Source organism: Euprymna scolopes, chromosome 41, assembly GCF_053919585.1.
Source record: "Euprymna scolopes isolate OS-2025 chromosome 41, ASM5391958v1, whole genome shotgun sequence".
Classification (NCBI taxonomy): Eukaryota; Metazoa; Mollusca; class Cephalopoda; order Sepiida; family Sepiolidae; genus Euprymna; species Euprymna scolopes.
Window position 1 is genome coordinate 3,634,029 of NC_136522.1, and position 25,972 is coordinate 3,660,000.

A 25,972-nucleotide genomic window follows, 5' to 3' on the forward strand; every position below is an offset into this window, starting at 1 on the left:
AAAATAAATGTTTACATTAATTACAAAATAAAGAAAAAATGCAAAAAATATAAAATAAAAAAAATGGTTTCCTTATAGGTTTGGTTCAATTTTGTTTGACAAAAAAAATGGTTGAAAAAAATACAATTTACTTGTTTATTTTTTTTTTTCAATTAAATAATGTTCAAAAATAAAAAAAAGAAATTATTACGTTTTTGTTGTTTCTTTTTTATTTTCTTTATTTTTTATCTGTTGATTTTATTATATTTAAATGTTTTCTTCAGCATTTTCCTTGAGTGGCGTTGTTACGCTTTGATAATCGGCGACGCTCGACGAAAGCCGGCGGGTGACGTCATGTTCCGAGCAAAGTCGAGTGGTCAATTAGTTACATCCGGTTCAAATTCTGCACAAGGACCTATGCTACTACTACTACTACTACTACTAATGCTACTATTACTTTTATTAATAAAAATAATAATGGGCGTCAATACCTGGTCAATAAAGCTGCAATAGAGAGAGTATAATTATTATTTAGTTTAAGCCCCCAAAAATATTGATTTCAAAATGGCGTCCTCCTGTTTTATGTATGACGTCGCAATAATGATGACGTCACTCATCACATAACTTCACACATTCTATCCGTATTATTTGCAGTATTCAAACTACAATTCTCTTCTTGTTTCGGCTAAATCTTTCGGCCGATGAAACCTTCGACCTACAACAGATGTATTCTGTCAAATTCTAGAATTTATCTGTCGAACTCGGAAATCTAAAAGAATTTCAAACGGAACCCTTTATTTAATCCATGGGGAGCTCTCGCCCTTAGAACTAAATTTTACCGAGTACATTATTCATTGCACCACAGGTCCACAAGGCTTAATAGATAACGTACTTGGAAAAATTCGGTTGTAAATAAAACTCTTCTAAAGATTGAAGGTCTAATCTCCAGTGCGGTCGATACTCAGAATAGAATTGCGAATTACTCAGTCATGGCTGACGGAACGAGAGCGTACACTTGTGAATTAGATAAAAGGTTTCGTTTGAAATTTTGTGCAGATTCCCGAATTTGGCAGAAAGCCTCTCGAATTAGATGAGATACACCTGAAGAAACTCGGAGGTTTCATCGGCGATAATGTTGTGGAAATCACTCAAGATGAGAACAGTAGTCAAATGAATCCAAGTGACACGGATTATTTATAGTCATCTCAATAAGAAATTTGATATTTCCCGGTTTTTGCGTTCAGGAAATTATTCAAGTAGTTAAAGAATCTTGTGTCATCTCTGTTGTTTCTGGAGTGGCTTTTTATAGCTTCATCTCCGTCGGAAATGAAATGGAATTTATCTTCCGAGTTGGTAGGACTTGTTCTGATGTCCTTTTGGTCACCGCATTCTGATTCCGTTTTTCTGCACCTTGTAGCGGGAATATTCACGTCGCAGTGTTGTAAGATGTAGACGGGGACGTTATCTCCCGCACTCGGAGCGTCTGCGCCTTTCCTCATCACAGACGAGCCACAGGTGTGAGTTGTATCAACGCTCCTGCTGACGGCGCTATCACAACGTTTCGCGGGCTTTCTGCGCGGAAAGCAGAAACCCTGCCCCTGCGGCTGCTGCTGCTGTTCACTCTTTCTATCGGAAGATGAAGAGGTCGACGAAAACTCAGACGATGAAGTCGATAGGAGAAAGTTGGACTTTTGGCATGAGAACAAATATCCAAAAACCTGATAAACCGTCTTCGAGAACTCTTTGTTACATAACCAGTATAAAATGAAGTTGGTGGCAGAATGCGAATGGGCAAGAAGGGTGATAAACAGGTGCACCTCTTCTGAGTAGGTATTATTAAAATCGAGGGCCACGAGCATCGCATAGGGGAACCAGCAGACCATAAAAACGAGACACATCGTAAATAAGGTTCGCGAGGCCCTGATGGTTTCTATCCAGGCGTTGTGCGTCTTACGCATGCCCGGTACATCGCGCATCTTATAAATGCTGAACTTAGTCGCGTGGATTCGCCTCATTAAAAGTGCGTTCAGTGCGATGATAATAATCAAAGGGGTGATAATCAAAACGACGGAAACGCACATCGTAAAGCTAAAGTTTGCCATGCGGTCCCAGATGCAGCTGTGGTTCTTCCGGTCAAAAACGTGGCCTCCCACGCCGAGGATGTTGAAGGCGTCGATGAGTACAGAGAGAATCCAGATGCAGACTGAGGCTATTATAGAATTTCGGCTGTCGAAAAACCGGATGTATACCTGGTTGTGGCAGACGTATGTGTACCGGTTGATGGTGGCCATCAACAGATTCAAAATGGCGCAGACGCAAGCGGAGAAACAGAACGAGCCAATAAAAAGGCATAAAATCGGGTGTTTTTCGAAGAATTTTTCACCGTGAGTGACACCTGGAAGAGTAAGAAAAACAGGAATGAATAACATCATATATATATATATATATATATATATATATATATATATATATATATATATATATATATATATATCACGTGTAGTCTAGTATATATATATATATATATATATATATATATATATATATATATATATACTAGACTACACGTGATATATATATATATATCACGTGTAGTATATATATATGGTAGTATATATATATATATATATATATATATATATATATATATATATATATATATATATATATATATATATATATTCTTATTTATATTTATGCCTCGGAAGTAGAGTGAAAAGCATATTTTATTTTTATTTTATTAATATTATTGAATCTTTTCTTTTTTTCCTTGTACACATTTTTGTGAATTATTCCATGGATTTCTGCATTTAGGTTATTATGGACCATCTTCTTCCAATTACGGGATTTTCTTGGATTTTACTTGTGCAAATGGAAATTCTTTTAACTTTCTTGAAGTTTTACATTTGGATTTTACCGTCACTGGATTTTTTATCTTCCACCAGACTATCCATTCGTGTGTAATCACCTTTTTCTTTACCATATTCCATCTGCTTCGCTTTTTTTTTCTTTTTTTTTTTTACAAGTAAGATCTTTGACTTACTTGTTGTTTCATCAAATACTTCTGCATGCAAAATCCGATCCCGCATTTTGCTAATTCCTACCCTCTGATGAGAAGGAAAGTATTTCTTCGAAACTCTGCGGATTAAGGACTATCCATTTATCTAGTGTTTCCTTTTTAGATTAAATATGTTTTTAACTCATTTCAAAGTGTTTTTTAACATAGTTTATTAACTGTCTGCTCATATATATATATATATATATATAAAGTGACCCTGTCTGTCTGTCTGTCTGAAGAACGGTCCCTACTAAATTACTTAATTTTTGGTTTGCAGAAATGAAATTTGATATTTAGGGAACTCGGACCTGTGGAAAAAATTCAACTGGGCTTTTAACCAGTAAAAATAACTTCGAAGAGGTCAAAATTTTTTCTTTCAAATCAACTTAGCACAAAAACCTGATCTCATTAAAAGAAACGAATGCCATTTTTTGATTCAGCATTGTAAAAATACTCTAAATTAGTTTTTTTAAGGTGTCCCGGTGTAATTTACAGATGAATAGCCCGTACTTACCTATTATGCAGAAGGGAATTGCAACGACGCTGACGCAAAGGTCGGCTAAACAGAGATTTACCAGGAAGATTCTTCCGGCTTTATTCAGCTTCTTGTTCATCACATGGACGATGAGGATGAGCAAATTGGACGTTCCACCCCAGAAAGACACCACGACGAGCAGAATAAGATATATGACGGCAACCATTGGGTTCGTAACCAGCAGACTACGAGATTCAAAAGTATCTGGGATAATAGACACCGACGCAAGCGTCGAATCATCGTCCAATGTTGCTTCCTGGAAGGAAAAATTAAATCATTTTAGGTGATGATTGATTATTCATATTATTTTAGATATGCCGCGAAAAGAACCCATGACGTCATGGATAAGGTACTTGGTACCAATCAGTTGTAAAATTACACTCGTCTAGAGGTTTTAAATTCAACCCTCAGTGCGGACCATACTTAAAGTACAAATGCAAATTACTTAGGTCTTTTACTTAGTTTTGGTTAACAAAATGAGAGCATGCTACCCCGTGGGTGAAATAAAGGGTTCCGACTGAAATTCCGTGCACATTTTCGAGTTCGACAAAGAGATTGTCAATTTTGACAAAATACATTTGAAGACGGTCGGAGGTTACATATACCGAACACTTGTGAAAATAACATTTAAGATGGGAACAGTAGTCGGAAGAATCCAAATAATATGAATAATGAGATACCTACAGGGAATATTTTTGAAATTTCACTTTTTTCTTCATCAAAATTTATTTCTTGAAAGGGATCCTGGTGTAATGAATATGAATACATCCAGGTCGGTAGTACTTGGTGACACAACACACAACACACACACAACACACACAACATACAAACACACACACAACGCACAACACACAACACACACACAATACACACACAACACACAACACACACACAACACACAACATACAAACAACACACACACAACACACAACACACATACAACACACACAACACACACACAACACACAACACACATACAGCACACACAACACACACAACACACACACAACACACACACAACACACACACAACACACAACATACAAACAACACACACACAACACACAACACACATACAACACACACAACACACACACAACACACAACACACACACACAACACACACACAACACACAACATACAAACAACACACACAACACACACTCAACACAACACAAAACATACAAACACACACACACAACACACAACACACATACGACACACACAACACACACAACACACAACACACCCACACAACACACACAACACACAACACACAACATACAAACACAACACAGGTCGGTAGTACTTGGTGACCAGTAGTCTGAGATGTCGGAAATTTTTCTGTCTCTATGTCTATCCTTGTGGCCATGTCACTTGTAAGGGTGCTGGAGGTAAACGTTTTGTCTGGGTTGACGTTATCTGCCTGATAGTCAGGGATCCAAACCTTGGATTAACCACTAAGAAGGCTGTCCTATCAGCAGGCGCAAAGTACTAGGACTGCTGTATTGCCATTTGGTGAACGGATTCTGGACCATGCAGTAGTCTCTGGTGGGGCCTCTCAATGCCATACTAGTGGGTAATTGTTACGGCTTTACCTTATCATGTGCTACGAAAAAAATTCCTCTCTTTTTCTCTCTTACTTTCCCTCTCTATCCTGCTCTAACCAAGTATGCCGACCTGTTCCAAAAATCCCAAAACCTCAACATGAAATATCTCCAGAAAAAAAGTCGAATAAACCTAAAACCCCATCTTCCAACGTAGACCCCTACCACCAGGTTTCCTTCTCCAACATCAGGGGTCTACGTTCCAACCTTCCAGAGGTTGAAACCCAATTACAGGAGACGAATCTGGACATATTCTTTCTAAGCGAAACTGGAATAGGGCCGACTACTTCCCTAGATGAGTTCATAATTAACAGATACTCTAACTTAACAGCTAAATCTGACCCCCAGGATCGCCATGGGCATGGAATATGTGCCTACATTAAAGATGGTTTCCTGTGTGGCAGGGATATCTCTAGAGAAGATCCTAATTTACCCTATATGCGCTTCCGGATTGCACTTGCTTACACCACTGCATTTATATCTGCCCTCTATCGGCCCCATAACAGCAGAGTTACTATCTTTAAGAGTATATCTGAGAAAATAGACCAGATCCTGTCTGCACAGCTAACATCCACATCTGTGGTGACTTCAACGTCCATAACGTGGAACGGCTGACCCATTCAAATAAGACAGACGATGAGGGGAGGTTCTGTCATGATTTTGCCATTGCTTATGACCTCACTCAGATTGTTCACGAACCCACCCGTGTGCCCTATACTACTGGTCAATATGCAAGCCTCCTAGACCTTTTTCTCTCAACTTCCCCTGAGCTATTTTCATGTTCCGTTCATTCTCCTCTAGGATCCTCCGACCACTCCGTCGTATCAGTTAAGATAAAAATGAAATATAATAAGTGCACTGACGTACCCCTCCACCGTACTGTATACCGATACTCTATGGCTGACTGGGACAGCTTCCGTACATTCATATCTGATTTACCTCTGCATTCCATGTTTAAAAAGGATGTGTCCTCTATAGTATCAGATCTGACCGAATGGTTAATTGTAGGCATAGACCGATTCATACATCTAAAAAATTCCAACAAAAACCTAACAGCCAGCCATGGTTCTCCCCAGAATGTGCTGCTGTTATCGCGCACAGAAATCACTTTTTCCATAACTACCAATGTAATAGATGCACTGAGACTAAAGCTGCTTTCAGGAACGCCAGCAACCACTGTAAAAGAGTAATGAAAAATGCAAGACAGCTATACGCCCAGTCTGTCAAATCCAAAGTAGCTGATCAGCGGCTTGGTTCCCACCAGTTTTGGCAAATAACAAATAGGATCCTGAACAGAAGTGTGCGTTCTATCCAAACCATTATCAATGGACCATAAGTCATATCGTCAGCATCAGACAAGCCCAGACTATTTGCAAAGAACTTTGCAGCTAATTCTAACCTATGCGACGAAGGCCATCAACTCCCCATATTTCCTCCTATAACACAGAACACGCTAGGTAACATGCAAATATCTGTGCATGAGGTCGCCAAGCTAATCAAGAACCTTGATTCCAGTAAAGCAACTGGCCCTGACGGCATCCCAATTATAGTGTTAAAAAAGCCTCAACCAGAACTTGCTCCCATACTTACGAAACTGTTTAAGCGTTGCCTTAAGGAAAAGTGCTTTCCGACTCCCTGGAAAACCTCATCAGTATGCCCTGTATTTAAGAATTCAGGTGGTAAGTCATCTCCCTCTCAGTACAGACCAATAAGACTCCTGTGTGTGATGAGTAAGTTGCTGGAATCCATATTAAATAGAGAAATAGTCAACCACCTCAGCAGGAATAACCTGCTTAGTGACACACAATATGGTTTCAGTTCTGCAAGATCTACCACAGATGTGCTAACGGTTATATCTCACAGGATTAGTGAATCTCTTGACAAAGGCTTCCTTTCTAGGGCAATTGCTCTTGATATATCAAAGGCCTTCGACAAGGTATGGCATAAGGGCCTACTTCACAAGATTTCCAGCTACAGTATAACTGGAAATGTTTTCTCAATCATTAAATCATTTCTCTCCGATAGGCTCATAAGAGTAGTGGTCGATGGACAAAAATCAGAGGCCTGCAGTATTAATGCTGGAGCCCCTCAAGGGTTAATCCTGGGCCCAACTCTCTTCCTGATCTACATCAATGATCTCCCTAAACACATACTTAAATCATCCGTTGACATTTATGCTGATGACACGACCATCTACGGCAACACATCAAAGGCTGTAAATGACAAAGTTCTCTCTGATTCTCTCTCCTCTGATCTCGAGCACGTGGTTCAGTGGGGGAAGACGTGGCTGGTTACCTTTAATGGATCTAAAACCAAACTCCTATCTTTACATCATCAACGCTCTGATCCCCATCTGGCATGAATTGAAATGGATGGCTCTCGTCTAGGAGAAGCCTCATGTTTTGACAAGCTTCTGGGTTTGTCCTTTACTCCTGATCTGAAATGGAACACGTATATCAAGTCTGTTGCCAAGGTCGCTGGAAAGATGGTGGGATCCTTCTACCGCTCCAGAAGATATCTCACTACTGATACAATTCTCTACCTATATAAAAGCCAAGTACGTCCAAGGATGGAATACTGCTGCCATATCTGGACAGGAGCTGCTAAAAATAGCCTATCCTGCCTTGACAGAGTACAAAATAGACTTCATGGCTTAGTGGGGGATGCTCTTTTCTCTACCCTGCAACCTCTCTCCCACGGAAAGACGTTGTGAGCCTATCCTTGTTTTATCGTTATTTCCATGGCAGGTGCTCGTCTGAACTCCAATCTCTGGTCCCCCCTCGCCAATCTTTCACAAAAATCACCCGTCTACCTGAATCCACTGTGAAAAATTTCCCCCACTCTTTATCTGTCCCTAAATCAAAACGTAGATTCCATGAACAAAGCTTCTTTCTTAGAACTGCACGCCTGTGGAACTCTGTTCCGTCTGCCTGCTTCCCACCTGACTACAACGTTAACAAATTCCTAATGAACCGCCCTCTTAAGTAAACACTTCATTAAATCTCTACACTAACGTACTGTACTTGCAATAACCCTTATCCCTGAGTGGCTTCCTGGCCTTGATAAGTGGTGACCACCGTGTAAAAAAAAAAGGTTCCTCCACGAATGAATGTGGTTGGCTGGTGTTTGTTTTCTATAAATTACTTTTTTATACACACTAAACAATGTTTTAAGCAAACTACATTAACTTTTGTCAATTTGTTGAGTTGTTTGTGATTATGTTCTTTTTTTAACACAAATTTCGGAAATTTAGTAAGGCTTAAAAGATATTCTTTTTATGTCTTTTTTATTCACAAACATGCGTGTATATATATATATATATATATATATATATATATATATAAATATATACATATATGTAAATATATATATATATATATAATAAAATACGCTTTGTGTGCGCTTGAAAGCCAAATGACAACGCAATATTACGAAAATAACCAAATAGTTTACTTGTTTGAAATTTATAATTTAAATGTATTAGTATTTTGTTTGTTTAAATATATATACATATATATATATATATATATATATATATATATATGTATATATATATATATATATATGTATATATATATATATATATATATATATATATATATATATATATATATATATTTCAGAGGCGTTAGACATCAGTTGGAGATATTCATTGATTTAAAACCACCTGAACAGTGAGATTTTTTTTTTCTCCACTGTTCTTCCAACTGTATCCAAAATTCCCCTCTTCCCTCATTCGTTTTCTTAGTTTTTAATCTATCATTCTGACGTTTCCTCTTAGAGGGTCAGACGATAAGGCCTTAAGGAAAAAAATTTTAATTTTACCTGCCCATTTCTTGTTTTTTTTTTTTTTTTGGTATTTAAATTAAATTATGTTTCCTCTGAAATTTCTCCTTCCATTCTGCTGTACCAAAAATTTACTTACATATATATATATATATATATATATATATATATATATATATATATATATATATATATATATATAAGTATTTTGTTTGTTTCTTATTTTTTCTACTTTATTTTTGGGATGGAGCTTGATTCCAAAATATATTTAAATTACATATTATCATTTTCAACAACCACTTACTTAGCGAAAACTACAAGTTTGAGCAGTGTCAAAATAGATAAGGAAATTAAAAAAGGCTAGCCAGAATGCTGAAGATGAATCGCTTTGTAACTGTAGAATTACTAGTGAATGCCCTTGTGAGGGTAAATGTTTTAATACAGACAAAGCATATAATAAGATATCGTAACCAAATAAGATCCTTTAAAATACCTAAGGTAAATACTAACAAAACAACAATATATTTAGCAAAATGGGTGAGGGAAAAGAAAAAAAGAAAGAAACGTTTCATCCAATGCCAGTAGGCGCATGTTAAATATGAACAAATTCCGCGGAATCTTTCATGTATTTTCCAATGACTGGTAATACTAGATGCTATCAAGGGTATTTTTATTTTATTTTTTATCGTGACGACATCACTAGATGGGTTGCCTACCATGGCTCAAGAGAAGCCCATCTACCCTCGAGAAAAGGATAGACTGCGCCATTTTCCTTACTTGGTATTTTTACCTCACAATGCATACAACGCCACACCTTCCCAAATGGTCACCATTTGGTACTGGCTAGGCTCAACGTTGCTTAACTTCGTGATCTGGCGAGAACCGGTGTGTCAACGTGATTGTGTCTTATAAATGGGTAAGGGAACTACGTACAAACAGCATTGGATGCAAATTAAAATCCAACAAAAGTAAAAAAAAAAAAATCAAGACAACTGAAGCTGTGAAGTTGTAGACTGACCACTACCTCCCTCCTCATCCCATTCCCCTCCCTATCCCATTTTTCTCCTCCTCCTCCTCCTCCTCCTCATCCCATACTTTAAAAAATGGTAATACCGGCATCGGCTGGCACTACACTGAATAGTCGAAGGATCAAGAACGATGGAAAGACCAAGGAGTGAAAGCACTTACCAGACCTCCACTGGACAGGTGCGGAGTGGACTGAGATGTTGGGGAGACTTATTGCGGCCCAAATTTCCGTGAAGACCGATAGTCATTGTCAATGAGAAATCAACGGCAAGTGACTGCTGCGATAACGCAAATTTATTTGCAAATATTATCACCCAGACTCCAGAGAATACTACCGGTTTTTATCAGTGAGTGAAATAATAATAATAATAATAATAATAATAATAATAATAATAATAATAACAATAATAATAATAACAATAATGATATTCTAGCAGGAGACAGATATCCTATTTCAAATTTGAGCGTAATTTAAGCCAAATCGACTATAGTATACTATAGTAAATGAAGTGTTGTGGAAAGAATCCCTGTTAATTCTCATTATATCTGGGCAACGTCGGATGTCCCAACTAGAGAGGAGAGTGACCAACATTTGAACTGGTGACTATAGAAATAACAACAGAGTTTGATAACGAAAGAATGTTTTGAAAGAGAACTGGAATTTTATGTAAAAATTATAAAGCCAGAAAGATGCCAAACGATAAAATGTTTAGAACGATGTTTAAGAAAATAGGATTATAATGTTTGGATTTAATCAACAAAGATACGTGACAAAGAACAGGCAAGGATCTTTTGCTATTTAGATATACCAGTTTAGATACACCTTAAAAAGGTTAGTTGATGGGAGTTTGTAATGGGCCGTCAAGAGAGACGGTTGAAAGCCAGGATGGCACCTAGCATCAGTAAGATCGATAATTAAGATATCGACAAGACTGTATCATCGTTCAACCTTTTCAAGATGGGAACAACATTCTTGAATAAATGTTGCCGAAAACAAACCGGTCTGTTGTTTGTGGCAACATTTCTGTTGCAGTCTTCCTTCCAACAAGATCAAAGATCGGCCAAGTGTTTTTTTCTTAATTGGCTAAATGTTGTAATCTCATAGAATGGCATGTCTTCCTTTGTCTGGCAAGAAACAAAGATGTTTATTCCGTCAATTATTTGCCGTTATATGTGAACATGCACCAGATAAATTGTTTTGTGACATTTTGAAAACTAAACGATCACACGTAAATACATGTATGAAGAACAGACGCACATTTTATAAGACACTCGTTACGTACACGTGTATATATGTACAGAATATACACACACCTTCACAGGAATACAACAACTTGTGCATCGAATAGATAGCATGATACTTAGTTCTCGTCACCCTATCATAACACATATCCATACAAAATTTCAGTCAGATCAGTGCAGTAGTTTCAGATAAAAAAAAATGAGAGTAAATGTGGTATTGTGGTGACTAACGTTTATTAATCCCTAACTATTATTGTTGTATTTTAAGAGAAGCACGAAAAACATGCATAAATATAATAATATATATTTGTTGTTCTATAATTTCTGCAGGAACACTTGGTGTAAAGTGTAAAATTACTAAGTAATAATCAGCTTTAAGTGACAACTTCTGGAGGTTAAATATTCAAACCTCGGTTTTTCGTATTAGCTTTTTGTGTATACATCGAACAAATCGTCTTCACATTCTACGGAAAGTCTGCTAGTCTCAGTAAAGAATTAGGAATTATGTAAGATTTACTTAAATAGAAGTAAATGGAGTGTGGGGGAGATTTTTAGTTGTTTTTTTTTTACGTTCGTTTCGTTGTGTAGTATTTTGGTGTTGTTAACTAGGATTTCTCTTAAATTTAAGGGGGCAGTGATGATTTTTATGTAAATGTTATAAGGTGGCACTAGATTCAACATTCTAGCATGTGAGGCGACGTGATAATGTTTTGGTCGTATGTCCTACGTAACTATTAGTTGCATTGTTGCTATAGGAGTTACATTTTCCCAGGGCGCATTTGAACTGATAGATGACATTGGTACTTTCTAGTGGTTTGAGCAGAGGGGAGGGTTTGTTTTTAATAACTACGTTTTGGGTTTAATTTTTTTTTTTTTTTTTTTTTTTTTGCCGAAAACAACCCGAGGTCTGTTGTTTGTGGCAAAATTTCTGTTGCAATCTTCCGCCCAACAAATGCATGTACAAAGAACAGACGCTTGTTACCCACTCGTGTATATACAACAATTTGTATTTGTGGGAATACAACAATAATGGATAGCATGATACTATCATAACACATATCCATACAAAATTTATATAGTAAATGATGAATCTAATATTATTGTTGTCTACAGGGGAGATATATCTATGGGTAATGTTTTTTTAGCGATTTCTTGTAACTTAAAACCCCGGGTGCATTTGATTGCGATAGAGTAGGTTTTGACTGTATTGGAGTTGTCGTGTTGGGGGGAATCTGTTGGTGGGAGTTGTGTTTAACTTCTGGAGTGTTGATTAATAATATAATTTGGTAAAAAGTTGTTAAGAACTTGTTTAATGTTTTTTAGTTTGTTAAGTATTTGGAGGGGGAAGAGATAAGTTTTGCTCGGTTGAGGTTTTTGATGATGACAATTTTGTATCGATGCAGACACTGACTCTTGAAGTTTAGACGGCAAGAATTATAGTAGTTAGGATTTTGTAGCTGGGGTGCTAAAAGTGTTATAAGGACGCTGAGTAACATTTAATTCAACAGTGAAGATTTTTGGTTGTTATTAGCAAGGAAATATGTATACCTGAAACTAAACGAACATTCCATGAACCACGTTTCTTTCCTGTGGAACACAATTCCGCGAGACTGAGCTGACTATAACATTGCCATTTTGCAAGTCTAGTGTAAGCAGGTTTTTGCTGGGCTGTCATCTTAGATAATTAAAAAATACCCAAGTTTCAATATAGCTGATCATCACGATGTTCACCTGACATTCATTAAGCCTCATCCATGAGTGGCTTTTGGGCCTTGGTACGTGTTGACCTCCCCTTGATAAAAAAGACACGCCTAAAATTATAGTAAAATCTACCGCCCAGAGAGTATCATCCTATATCTTTACAAAGCAACAATTCGCTCATGCATGGAATATTGTTGCCATATTTGGACTGGTGCATCTACCATTAGCCTCTCACACGTAGAGTCCAAAAAGAAAGAGTATCATATCTAACAGGGCCGGCACTATCAGCCAAGTTCCAAAATGTCGCATCCTTGTGTCTGTTTTACAAGTATTTTAATGGAATGTGCTCTGATGAACTCGTAGCACTTGTGCCCCCTTTGATGTACATACTCCCGACTAATCCGATAAGCAACAAAATCGTACCCCTTCACAATTGAGATTCCTATATGCCGAAAAGCCTTTTACTTTAATAGTTTTTTCCCCCTCGGACTGCTAAACTTTGTAATTCCCTCTCGGTTTCCTGCTTCAATAACTGTACTGATATGCAGAAGTTTAAATGTAATGTGAACAAACCTATCGCTGCTCAACTGCTCAACACCCCTCGGTCCCCTGTTAGACACAATCCTAAATGATAGCCCTTTTTTGCGATATGATTTGTTTAGGGTTAAAAGAGTAAAAGATTAATAAAGTTAATTTATGACAAAAATTATTTACAGGAATCGATTTTTAATAAATATAGAAAAATAAAAGCAAACCTACCGTAGGGAAAGAGACTTCAAACTCCGTCATGTTCGCTGGTCGTCAGGGCTGAATCTGTTTGTGTGATGAAGTTTCTTTCAAGCCGAAATCGAAGATGAAGACAGTTTCCCGTAAGGAACACAATAGAGGATGTCTTTGTCTTTGTCTTTGTCCAGGAAGATGACAGCGTTGACATGACTTTGTTCGATGAATATGCTCCCGAGAGATTGTCGCTTGTCGCTTTCGAAAGACACTGCGAATGATTTGCACAAAACGGGCCGATTTGATGACATCTAAAAATATCAAACGCTATAAAAGCCGATAAACAATACTACAAATGATGACGTCGACGGACGTTTTTGTCAAAATACTTAACAATGAAACTGTCAACTCTGAAAAAATCAATCACATTGAGTAAATTGGTTTAACAAAACATTCGACGAATATCATCGTATGGTTTTGGGTAATTTTGACGTAATAACATGATCAAGTCTTCATAAAGTATTATTACTTGTCTGGTAGTCTGTCTGTCATGCGTTATGTCTATTGGTTTGTCTGTCATGCGTTTCTGTTAGTTTCTCATGCTTAAGTTTAAAATAGAATTATCGTTGGTCCGTCATACTTAAATTCCAAATAAAATTTTCGTTTATTTGCTATGCTTAAGGTCGAAATAAAATTTGCGTTGGTCTGTCAAGCTTAAATTTGAAATATTTTTATTGGTTAGTCATGCTTATTTGAAAATATATTAGATAGATAGATAGATAGATAGATAGATAGATAGAAGTTTATGTCAACGAATACTTAAATCGAAGGGAGGTAACCAGCAAAGATATAGCAAAACTAAGCATATTTTCCAATGTATAATTTGGGACGCTTATTAATTAACGTGCACAAAACGATGGAACAATGGAACAATGTTAATTAATCAAAAACAAAAATTAAATAAAATTGTTTTAAACGATGGTAATTAATCAAAAACACTTCAAAATCTCCTTAAAAAAGGTTTTAGTCATTCTGACGCTGACTGATTATCTAAAATAATAATTTAAAAAATTCTTCTTTTTATAAATTTTATTTCCGTTTAAAAAAATAAAAATGACGGTTTGAATACCTCAAAATATCCTTCAAAAAAGTTTTTTTCTTATTTTCGTTAATCAACAAATTTATTTATTTATTTTTTATTAATTATTATTTACCATCGTTTCATCGTTGACATAAGCGCCGATAGATAGACCGGCAGATAGGCAGATATATGGACAAACAAATAGATAGAGAGATAGATAGATAGATAGATGAGACACACACACACACACACACACACACACATATATATATATATATATATATATATATATATATACACACAAATAGATATGTTATATAGTGTTCCAGCAGAAGCAGTAAATTATCTCTCATTCGTTTATCTATTAGTTTAATTATCTGTGTATCTATCAATTTATCTTTTTATCTATCTATCTATCTATCTATCTATCTGACTAAAGAGAGGTGAAGTTATATTTTGATAAGGTTATCAAAACATGTCAGACCTTGTCAAACTGTTAACTGGTCAAGTTTGCACCGGAAGGTCGGAACAGCTGATCTATAGGACGTATTGTCTGTCACGTGTTCCGGTTTGTTGGGGATAGTGTTGCGTTGGATTCCAGACGTCAAACAGAGCGGATGAGTTAGATGGGTCTTCCCCCCTCCCCTGAGAGGTAGGAGAAGTGTCTCGAAATGGAAACTAGTAGAAACTCAGGGGCCAGAGATGTTCACTTTCCATTCTTCTGCGTGAAATAAAATCGTCTTGGATCGTTTGAAAAGTATTTGTCCAACAGGTTCCTCGGGTAGGCCAAAAGATAGAGGGCCAACAACGCAGTTTAAAAGGTATGTCGTAAATACATGTATGGCACACACGTACGCATCAACACTTATCACTGATCACGTGCCGTAAAATAGACTATTATAGATATATGTAGATAAGACAACATATGGTCCAGATAGTGTAGAACCAACAGACATTCATTTAGGATTCGTATACATTCTGTATATGCACATACGGTAGAAGAATATGAAATATATACACTCACACATAAAACAGATTTCAGTCTTTACAAATACGTATATATACAACAGAAAGACAGACAGACATACGGATAGATAGATAGATAGATAGATAGATGATTGCAACGTCTTGTCAGACGAGTGCCACTCCCTCAGAGTCCATGAGCCCAAAAATGACTTCTTTTTTTTTAGTCCTACCGGTGAATTCACACGCTCAAGCAGGCATAACACTGAAGACGGTCATTGAGATCAATTATTACATGTTTCCAGCATTTCAAACCTCTTTGCGTCACAACTTTTCCATCGCCACAGGACTATTTTTATAGACAAATCCCTGAGGGAGTATCTATACAAAGATGATGTTACAGACATTTGTATGACAGCTAAGTCTCTCTATCGGTTCAAAATGTTGAGATCCAGCAACAAGCAAGAGCAAGATAGCCAGCAACAAATTAAACTGCAGGCCAGCTTAATGCGAGTACTGGTCTCCCGCTTTATGGTTTTTTAAATCAGAGATTTGCTTCTCCTAGAAAGGTTGCCTTCACCACGGCTTACGGGAGCCCTCTCCACCCCAATACACATATACACACACACAAATATACACGGTGCTAGTTGGCCGTTGACCCAGAAAAAGAGTTCATTCGCCCTTTGGAAGGTCTTGTTTTTAATCCTTCAGGGAGACTAGCTACCCTCCTCACCAAACAAGTCTGGTGGGGGAACCAGTTTAGTCGCCGGTTACCCGACCATGAGGCAGGTAGTACTGGGTTACATGGTACCAGTAGCATATGACATGACTTGAAACATACATACATACATACATACATGTTAGTTTGACAGACTTTGAATACCCACAGTAAGGGTGCCTGGAGTGGAATTTTTTAGACTAGAGTTGCGCAATCTACAACCAAACCTCTCCTGATTTGGTGATATTAAATGCCAGTGGCAAGTGGAGATTCAGGACAGCGCCTAGAATTCCCAAATTGTCATCGATCTAGTACTAGTCAGGCTCAACGTTGCTTAACTCCGGCGATCTGACGAAATCCGGTGTGTAGATGTGATTATGGCGTACATAAATTACACACATACATTTCATACATACATTTCATACATAAATTACATACATGCATACATTACATACATACATTTCATACATGCATACATACATACATACATACATACATTACATACATATATTTCATACATATGTACATTACATACATACATTACATACACATATATATATATATATATATTACATACATAGATTTCATACACATATACATTACATAGATATATTTTAGACATACATTACATATATATATACATACATTTCATACATCCATTATATACATACATTTCATACAAACATCCGTGCATTACATACATACATTACATACATAATTTCATACATATATGCATTTCATACATACATTTCATACATACATTTCATGCATACATTTCATACATAAATTACATACATGCATACATTACATACATACATTTCATACATGCATACATACATACATACATTACATACATATATTTCATACATATGTACATTACATACATACATTACATACATATATATATATTACATACATAGATTTCATACACATATACATTACATAGATACATTTTAGACATACATTACATATATATATATATACATACATTTCATACATCCATTATATACATACATTTCATACAAACATCCGTGCATTGCATACATACATTACATACATAATTTCATACATATATGCATTTCATACATACATTTCATACATACATTTCATACATACATATGTACATTATATACATTCATTACATACATACATTTTAGACATACATACCTTACATTTCACATATACATACATTACATACATACATTTCATACATGCATACATTACATACATACATTACTTACATACATTTCATACATACATACATTTCATACATAATTTCATGCATACATTTCATGCATATATACATTACATGCATACATTACATACATACATTTCATACATACATTTCATATATTACATACATGTATACATTACGTTACATACATTTCATACATAATTACATTACATACATTACATACACTGGCGTAAAAATAAAAGTTTGTCCTTGTCATTTTTTTTTTAAAAACCGCAAATTCAGGCTAACTTAAATGTTACTTTCTAGTCACTTTTTATTCCTCTATAATTTTACCTGTTCATATTTGACTTTTAATTGAAGTACCCTAGTGTTCACGTCAATTTAAAAAATAAACTTCAAATTAACCTAATTTTTTTTTAACGCTTCACGGCCGCCGGAAATCTGGCAAAAGTTCGCATCGTGTTTTAAAAAGTTTTTAAAGTGCCGGCACATGTTTAAAAGAAAAAAAAAACTCTCTCATCTAGACACGTGCCCTTTTTTCGTTTTCTTTTATTTTCTCTTTCCTCTTCCTCCGCTGAGACATCACCACGTGTCACAGCTTGGTCATTTGCATATGGGTTGGCCTCACTGCTTATTAGTGTATGTACAGGAGTATGCACATAGTATTTACAAATTGTGATTATAAATTTTCTTGGTGAAAGAAATAGGTAGAGTCCCAATTTGCATGGGTTCTTTCTCTCATTCGGCAAAGTTTCCAAACCCATTCATAGAAACAAAATAGCGGACTGATAAAGGGTTTCATGGAAAAACGAAAACGAGGTGAAGTTTAAAAGAAATCCAAAAACAGCAAATCTCATCAAATGAAATAAATATAAAAGTGCTGTATGATTTTTTTAAAGCATATTCATTCAAAATGAATGTATTTTATTTTATTTTATTTTTAAGAAACTGCAAATATTATTCTCGTACTCAAACAGGATTTTAAAGTTAAATTCAATTTGTTTGTTTGTTTGTTTGTTTGTTGATTGGTTTGTTTGTTCTGTTTTTAGAAAGGAGTCACCACTTATCAACCGGAGGCCACTAGAGGATAAGGGTTAATTTGTACAGTACCATTTGTTTTTTGAATTGTTAAATTCATTTGTTTTGTTTTGTTTTTGTTTTTTAAATTGTTAGGTGAAAGTGCAGGATAGTTAAACATTGCCCTTCCCTCCCCATGTTAAGAATAGGCCTCTAAATAATAACGCTATTGTTTCAGCACGATCCGTATTCTGCATAAGTACAATTATTCTTACTTTAAGTCTTTAACTGAAATCTAAAAATATTATTTGTACTAAGAGAGAGGGCATTTGTTCAAAATGAACCCTGAACCCTCACTATGCGTCAGAGTAACGGATGAATAAAGCAACGTCTATCGATTTTTGTTATGTTATCGTCAATTCTATGTAAATAAAACAGTAGATGCATGTAGGTGTCCGTGAGAAATTATTTAACCGATAAACTTTTAAACTACTGGTCACATAACACAGAAATTAACAGGAAATAGTAATCATACACTAAGGATGGTTTATAACGAGTAAAATCTTTGTTTGGATGGATGACGCGTATAGAAATATGTCGGCAAGTTGAAATGCAAAATGTTCATTTCAACTCGTCGGCATATTTTATTACTTTTGCGCATATATATATATATATATATATATATATATATATATATATATATATATATATATATATATAACTTGAGTTCCTTCAGGCATAATCAAAACCGAAACCAAAACTTATGAAGAATTCTTAATAAAATTATATATAAAAAATAGATTACTGGAGTGCCATCAGTTATAATCGAAACTGAAACCAAAACTTATGAAGAATTCTTGATAAAATTATTTATATGAAAATAGATGATTTAAGTGCCATCAGCTATAGTCGAAACCAAACCAAAGCTTATGAAAAATTCTTAATAAAATTATTTATAAAAAATAAATGCAACATCATGTCATCCTGCTAAAATCGACGGTGGTACATCTGTTAAGTATTCGAATGCAGATACTGATGTCATGAGTTCGAACCTGACCTGTGCTGACAAAGGCTAAAAAAACCAGGAACACGCGTGTTCATAGGTATTCTTTATGTACGTAATATATATATATATATATATATATATATATATATATATATATATATATATATACAGATACAGGGTGGGCCAAAATAAGGGTCCTATTTTTAAAAATTCATAAATTCATGTAAGTTTTAAGAAGTGGTTTTCGGCCAAAATTTTTTTTGTTTATTTCAAAAAAATCTCGGAAGGGTCAGTCTACACACACATAAAGTTTGGTGAGTTTAACTTTTATTTTGTGGAAGTTATTCAAATTTAAAGATAGGACCCTTATTTTGGCCCACCCTGTATATATATATATATATATATATATATATATATATATATATATATATATATATATATATATATATATATATAACAATGGAGAAACAAGTAATGCGGTCTTGAATACACTAAGAACAAGGATTCTAGATAGATAAGCAAATAGATAAAAAACATGTAACAAATCAGTTTATTCACTTGCGTTGAGACTATCACACATCAAGACGGTTTGTATGACTAATAAAGAAACAATAAAAAACACATTTTCTCATTTGTCAATTTATTCACTTTAAGAAGTTGATTGGTTGGTTGTTTTTGTTTTACGGCATATCACCCCTTTTCAGGTTATTTAATGCAGAATCCAAAGATTTTGAAGAAAATGTTTTTAACAGAATATATATATTTGTTGTTTTCAAGTCGGTTTCTATTTAACCCATAGTTGGGACCCTAACAGGTACTACCACTCCGGGTCAGAGTGGACCTGGGAGCAATGACAATTAAAGAGTGGCTCCACACTCCCAAAAGCCCTCAAGCTGAGGCCTCACCATCGGATATAGTTTAAGGTCATAACCAGGACCCACTTTAAGAAGTGTCAAATGAAATAAGAATTACGAGAGAATTAAAAAATCGAAAAATTGAAATTAAAATGAATAAAATATAATAAGTCCAGATTTGTCCACATGTGATGAGATTGTCACGCATTGATAACGTCTGTATTTTTATTAAAGGTTACCATCCATTTACGACCCAATTCCATTACCAACTGACGGCCATTTTCCAAGTTTTCCACTATTGCCTTGAATATATGTACATTCGCGTTCCCCTCGTATATCTATATATCTATAAAAGTGAACGTGTCTGTCTGTCTGTCTGTCTGTGTACATTTCCCTACGCAATAACTCTGTCAATTTTTAGTCTATAGACTCGAAATTTGAAATACCGGGTACTGAGATTTGGGAAAATCGAGGTGACGGGTGTCAGCCAGAAATTTGGCTGTTAAGGGGTCAAATTTCAACGATTTGACCTTTAAGAACTCTACCAAACTCCTCCGACAATTTTGGGTCTAGACACTTGAAATTTTAGATATAGGTTCCTTGAACCTGGATCTAACTTAATAAAGTGATTTGAGCCGGAAACTATAAATTTTAAGGGGTCATAATAGGGGTCAAATTAAAAAAAATTTACTCTTTTTTTTTTTTTTTTTGCTCAGCATACACCTCCAAACACCCGGGCAACGCCGGGCTGAAATGCTAGTATAACTATAAAAGTGAAATTATATGTGTGAGGACACTTCTCAACCCATATACTCAACAAATTTAGAATTTAAAGACTTGAAATTTGGTATATATGGTATTCAGACATGTGGAAAACATTTTAATCGGATTTTATCCGGATAAAAGCGTAGCTAAGGGGTAAAAACCAAAAACTTGATACATAAGGTCGTCAGATTTTATGTGCTTTTCAACTGTTTCGCGAATGCGCATTCGTGAATCGTTGATATGACAGATTACTTATGTTAAAAGTAAGTAGGTTTGAAAACGCTTTTTAAAGATCGTGTCAAGTTGGCTTAATGGTATCGTACTTAACTTTTGGTTTTGGTTTCGATCTCAGTTCGAGTATTTTTTTTACTTAGAAGTGAACTGTTTAGAAAAAAAAACCATAATACTTGATTGTACATGTCTCAGTTTTTTTTTTTGTTTTTTTTTTACTTCATTTTTTTTTTTTTTACTTCATTTTTTTTTTTACTTAATTTTTTTTTTTTTACTTCATTTTTTTTTTTTTACTTCATTTTTTTTTTTTTTACTTCATTTTTTTTTTTTACTTCATTTTTTTTTTTTTTACTTCATTTTTTTTTTTTCACTTCATTTTTTTTTTTTTACTTCATTTTTTTTTTTTTTACTTCATTTTTTTTTTTTTTACTTCATTTTTTTTTTTTTTTACTTCATTTTTTTTTTTTTTACTTCATTTTTTTTTTTTTTACTTCATTTTTTTTTTTTTTTTTTTTAAGGAATTTAACGTTACGTTTAATACCTACGGTATTTTTGCTTATAATAAATAAGAATCCTGCATTAATTAAAATATAATATTTATGTGTATTTTACGACCAGACATGGTCGGGTTGCTAGTGTATATTATAAAGTCATCAGCAAATTACCAAACATCTGTGACGTCAGCAGATAAAGATGACTTCTTGGGCAGGCCTGCTTTACAGAGGTCTTGCCTCAATACATTAGCATGAAAGAGAGTAAAACTTGAAGTATACAGCAGATTGAGTGTTAAGATTACTGGAATTTCGGAAACATCATACCCCCAAAGTAGCAAAATCACGAGTCGTGATGTCGTGACTCAAATTTGCATATGACGTATGTCCTCGCGTGCACGCGCGCGCGCGCGCGCGTGTGTGTGTGTGTGTGTGTGTGTGTGTGTGTGTGTGTGTGTGTGTGTGTGTGTGTGTGTGTGTGTGTGTGTGTGTGTGTGTGTGCGTGTGTGAGAGAGAGAGGGGGGGGGTTCTTCACAGAGACTGGCATAAGAAATGACATGATACGAGGAACAGGAAAAGAGAGGCACGCCTAATTGATCATATCTATTGAAAAAAGTGGGGCATTCGTTTTGCGTGGGTTGACGAGACCGTTGAAACTTGAACCAAGTCATCATACGTCATACACGCATATGACTTCGGCGATTCAAATCAAAATCTAATTTGTTTTCCATTTTCTAGAAAGAGAAAAAAAATAGAGTCCCGTGCGATTTTTGTATTTTAACATAACTTAATGGATATTACGTAAAGGATTCAGAGAAAGAAATATATATTCTTGAGTCGAGCACGCTTTGTAATTGATATCGCCTGTCATTACTTCAGCGTAATGCAAAGCTCTTTGTAAATAAGCAAATGAAGCACTTTGCGAGTGGTGTTCGGCGTTTGCATAGAACATTGCTTGATATCATAACCGCCACATAGTCTGTCTGTGGATGGATATATGGATATATATATATATATATATATATATATATATATATATATATATATATATGTATATATATATATATATGTATATATATATATATGTATATATATATATATATATATGTATATATATATATATATATATGTATATATATATATATGTATATATATATATGTATATATATATATATATGTATATATATATATATATATATATATATATATATATATATATATATATATATATATATATATATATATATATATAGTAGAAATGATAATTAATATAAACCTGAAGAAGGTGCTCAATTAGGTGTATCAGAATTTTTGTATGAATTTTTGACACCCCTAACACGAAACTTCGAATAAAATATAAAAAAAACTCGTAATTTCTCTTTTAAAAGTGGGTTGTTTATTTTCTTTATGGATTATACTTCCAAAATAAACTATTAAAGTTGTTTTAAAAGTAATAGAAATTTTTTTTTTATTTAAAAAAAAAAACAGTAATGAATTTTACGAACTCAATATTTTTTCAATTTTTAAACTTTAAAAATCTATCAAAATTTTTCTATTGATTCTATTTTTACGGTATTTTCAGGGTCAATGTGAAATTTTATGCTCTTTCCAAAAAAAAAAACGAATATAATATTTTAGACAAACGTTTTTTTTTATTCACGCCCCCCCCCCCACACCATTTTAAGATTCTGTTAAAAAGTAAATAATTAATTTACTCACCAAAGTTTTATATATCACAAATTGAAGAGAAAAGTTAAATAAATAATATATTCAAATTTAAAACAAAAAAAGTATCGTTTTTTAGGAATTTACCTGTAAAGTTCGAAGTTTAAAACCTTTTTATTAAACCACGTTGTTTGTTTTTTCTTTTGTTTGTTTTTTCTTTTGTTTCTTTTTTTTTTAATGAAACCTTGGTCCTTGCTCCTTTAATCGAAAAACAATTAGGGCTTGAATTACAATTACATTACAGAGTAGTTATAAGCTTGGAAAGACAGGGGATCGAATAATTCACGCCTCCCATTTTGAAATGTCTATCAAAAAGTAAATAATTAATTTACTCACCAAAGTTTTATATATCACAAATTGAAGAGAAAAGGTCAATAAATAATATATTCAAATTTAAAACAAAAAAAGTGCTGTTTTTTAGAAATTTACTTATAAAGTCCGAAGTTTAAAACCTTTTTAAAAAAAAAACACGTTGTTTATTTTTTTTTGTTTTTTCTTTTAATGAAACCTTGGTTCTTGCTCCTTTAATTGAAAAACAAATAGGGCTTGAATTACATTTTTCGAGGGGTTATAAGCTTGGAAAGACGGGGTGGAATTATTCACTATTTTTCACGAAATTTCTGGCACACCTAGTGCTCAATACTGTTGTAGAGCAAATATGCGTTTTATTTTTTATTACCGTATTTTTCTGTTAAGTTACATTTTTGTTTCGGCTACACGGCCGTTTTTTGGCCGTAAGCTACATGATGGCCAAAAATACGGTCGTATAGCCGAAACAATAATGTAACAAAACAAAACTGTGAAAAATACGGTAATAAAAAATAAAACGTATATATATATATATATATATATATATATATATATATATATAGAGAGAGAGAGAGAGAGAGAGAGAGAGAGAGAGAGAGAGAGAGAGAGAGAGAGAGAGAGAGAGAGAAAATAAAAAAGGAACAAACCGTATTATGTGTTCACCAACGTTTCGTCTTTATTTCGAGACTTCCTCTGGGTGAAATATATATAATATATATATATATATATATATATATATATATATATATATATATATATATATATATATATATATATATATGTATAAGGAATGAAAAAATACCAGCGGTGGTTGACGTTATGTTTAAAGAAAAATAGAAAAACCGAATGAAATTATTAAAAAATCAACGTTTCGTCCTTATTTCAGAGGACATCTTCAGGATAATTGAAATAAAAATGTAAGAAAAGAAAAAGTCATAGATCGTGCGAAAAAAGACAGTTTTTAAATCCTACCCATGTCGTGAAGGACAAATATGTGTGCGTGTCTCATATATATATGTCTTATATATATATATATAATGGGTTAATAAATTCCAACGAAAGAAAGATGTATATTTAAATAAGGGAGTAGTCACCAACAATGTGTATTTTTTAACATTATTTTATTATTCCGTGTCTTGGTTTTTCATTGAGAATTATGTTTGGATCATTGTAATAATGTTTTTAAATCATTGAAATCGTTTACGTATGTTTCAGACGTTCTGTGATGCGTCTTCGTCAGAAATTTTCAAATGTGTAAAAATGGCGATTTTCGATTTTCTTAGTTAGTTTGAAGTTTTTCCAATGGGTGGAGGCTTGTAAGTGTTTATTATACATTGGTATGCTGAATTTTTATTGCTTTTTTATTTGGTTTGTCCGGGGAGATTTTGACTCAGTCTCGTTAATTTTGGGGAGATGGGAGGGCAGACTCGAAGGGATTCAAATCTCATTTTTTTTTTTGCTCTCATTTATTTTTCTCCCGACCCCCATCCCAAAAAATAAATTATAAAAAAGGGCAAAACAAAAGGATACCTGAACCACCTCCAGAAAAAAAAAAAAACGAGAAATAAAAATGACCCACACCCACGTAAAAAATCAAATCAAAAATAAAATAAATAAAAATCTTGCGCAGAGGGGACTTTTCAATACCGAATTTCCCCCATCTCGACCCTCAAAAAAAAGAAAAAGACCAGTGAATTTGTAAGGAATACCTCGGAAAATGTAGGTCTTACTATTATAAGAACTACTAGCCGGCGACAAGTTTAAATGTGATATGGGACTGGGGAAGATTCACTCTCCACCAATCCACCTAATTTTATAAGTTTATGCACGAGCGATTTTTTTTTTTTTTAGTTAGTTCAGGCTAGTTGGATCAATTGAGTGCAGTGGAGCAATGGAATCGAGGAGAATTTAACAAATAGCGCCTGGTCTGTAATACTATTGACAATCTTTCTCTTTCTCTCTCT

At 34.4% G+C, this 25,972-nt stretch overlaps 1 protein-coding gene across 1 annotated transcript in view; it reads right to left on the reverse strand.

Annotated features, from left to right (window-relative positions):
• Positions 1-580: 580 nt before the first annotated feature.
• The window catches only part of LOC145266386 (melatonin receptor type 1A-like), a 27,602-nt gene continuing 2,210 nt past the window's right edge, over positions 581-25,972 (reverse strand). The window contains exons 2-3 of the mRNA XM_080122018.1: positions 3,531-3,828; positions 581-2,374 (exon numbers count right to left, since the gene is read on the reverse strand). Of these exons, the coding sequence (XP_079978144.1) occupies positions 1,185-2,374; positions 3,531-3,828 (1,488 nt within the window). The 3' untranslated portion in view covers positions 581-1,184. The remainder of the gene's footprint in view (positions 2,375-3,530; positions 3,829-25,972) is intronic.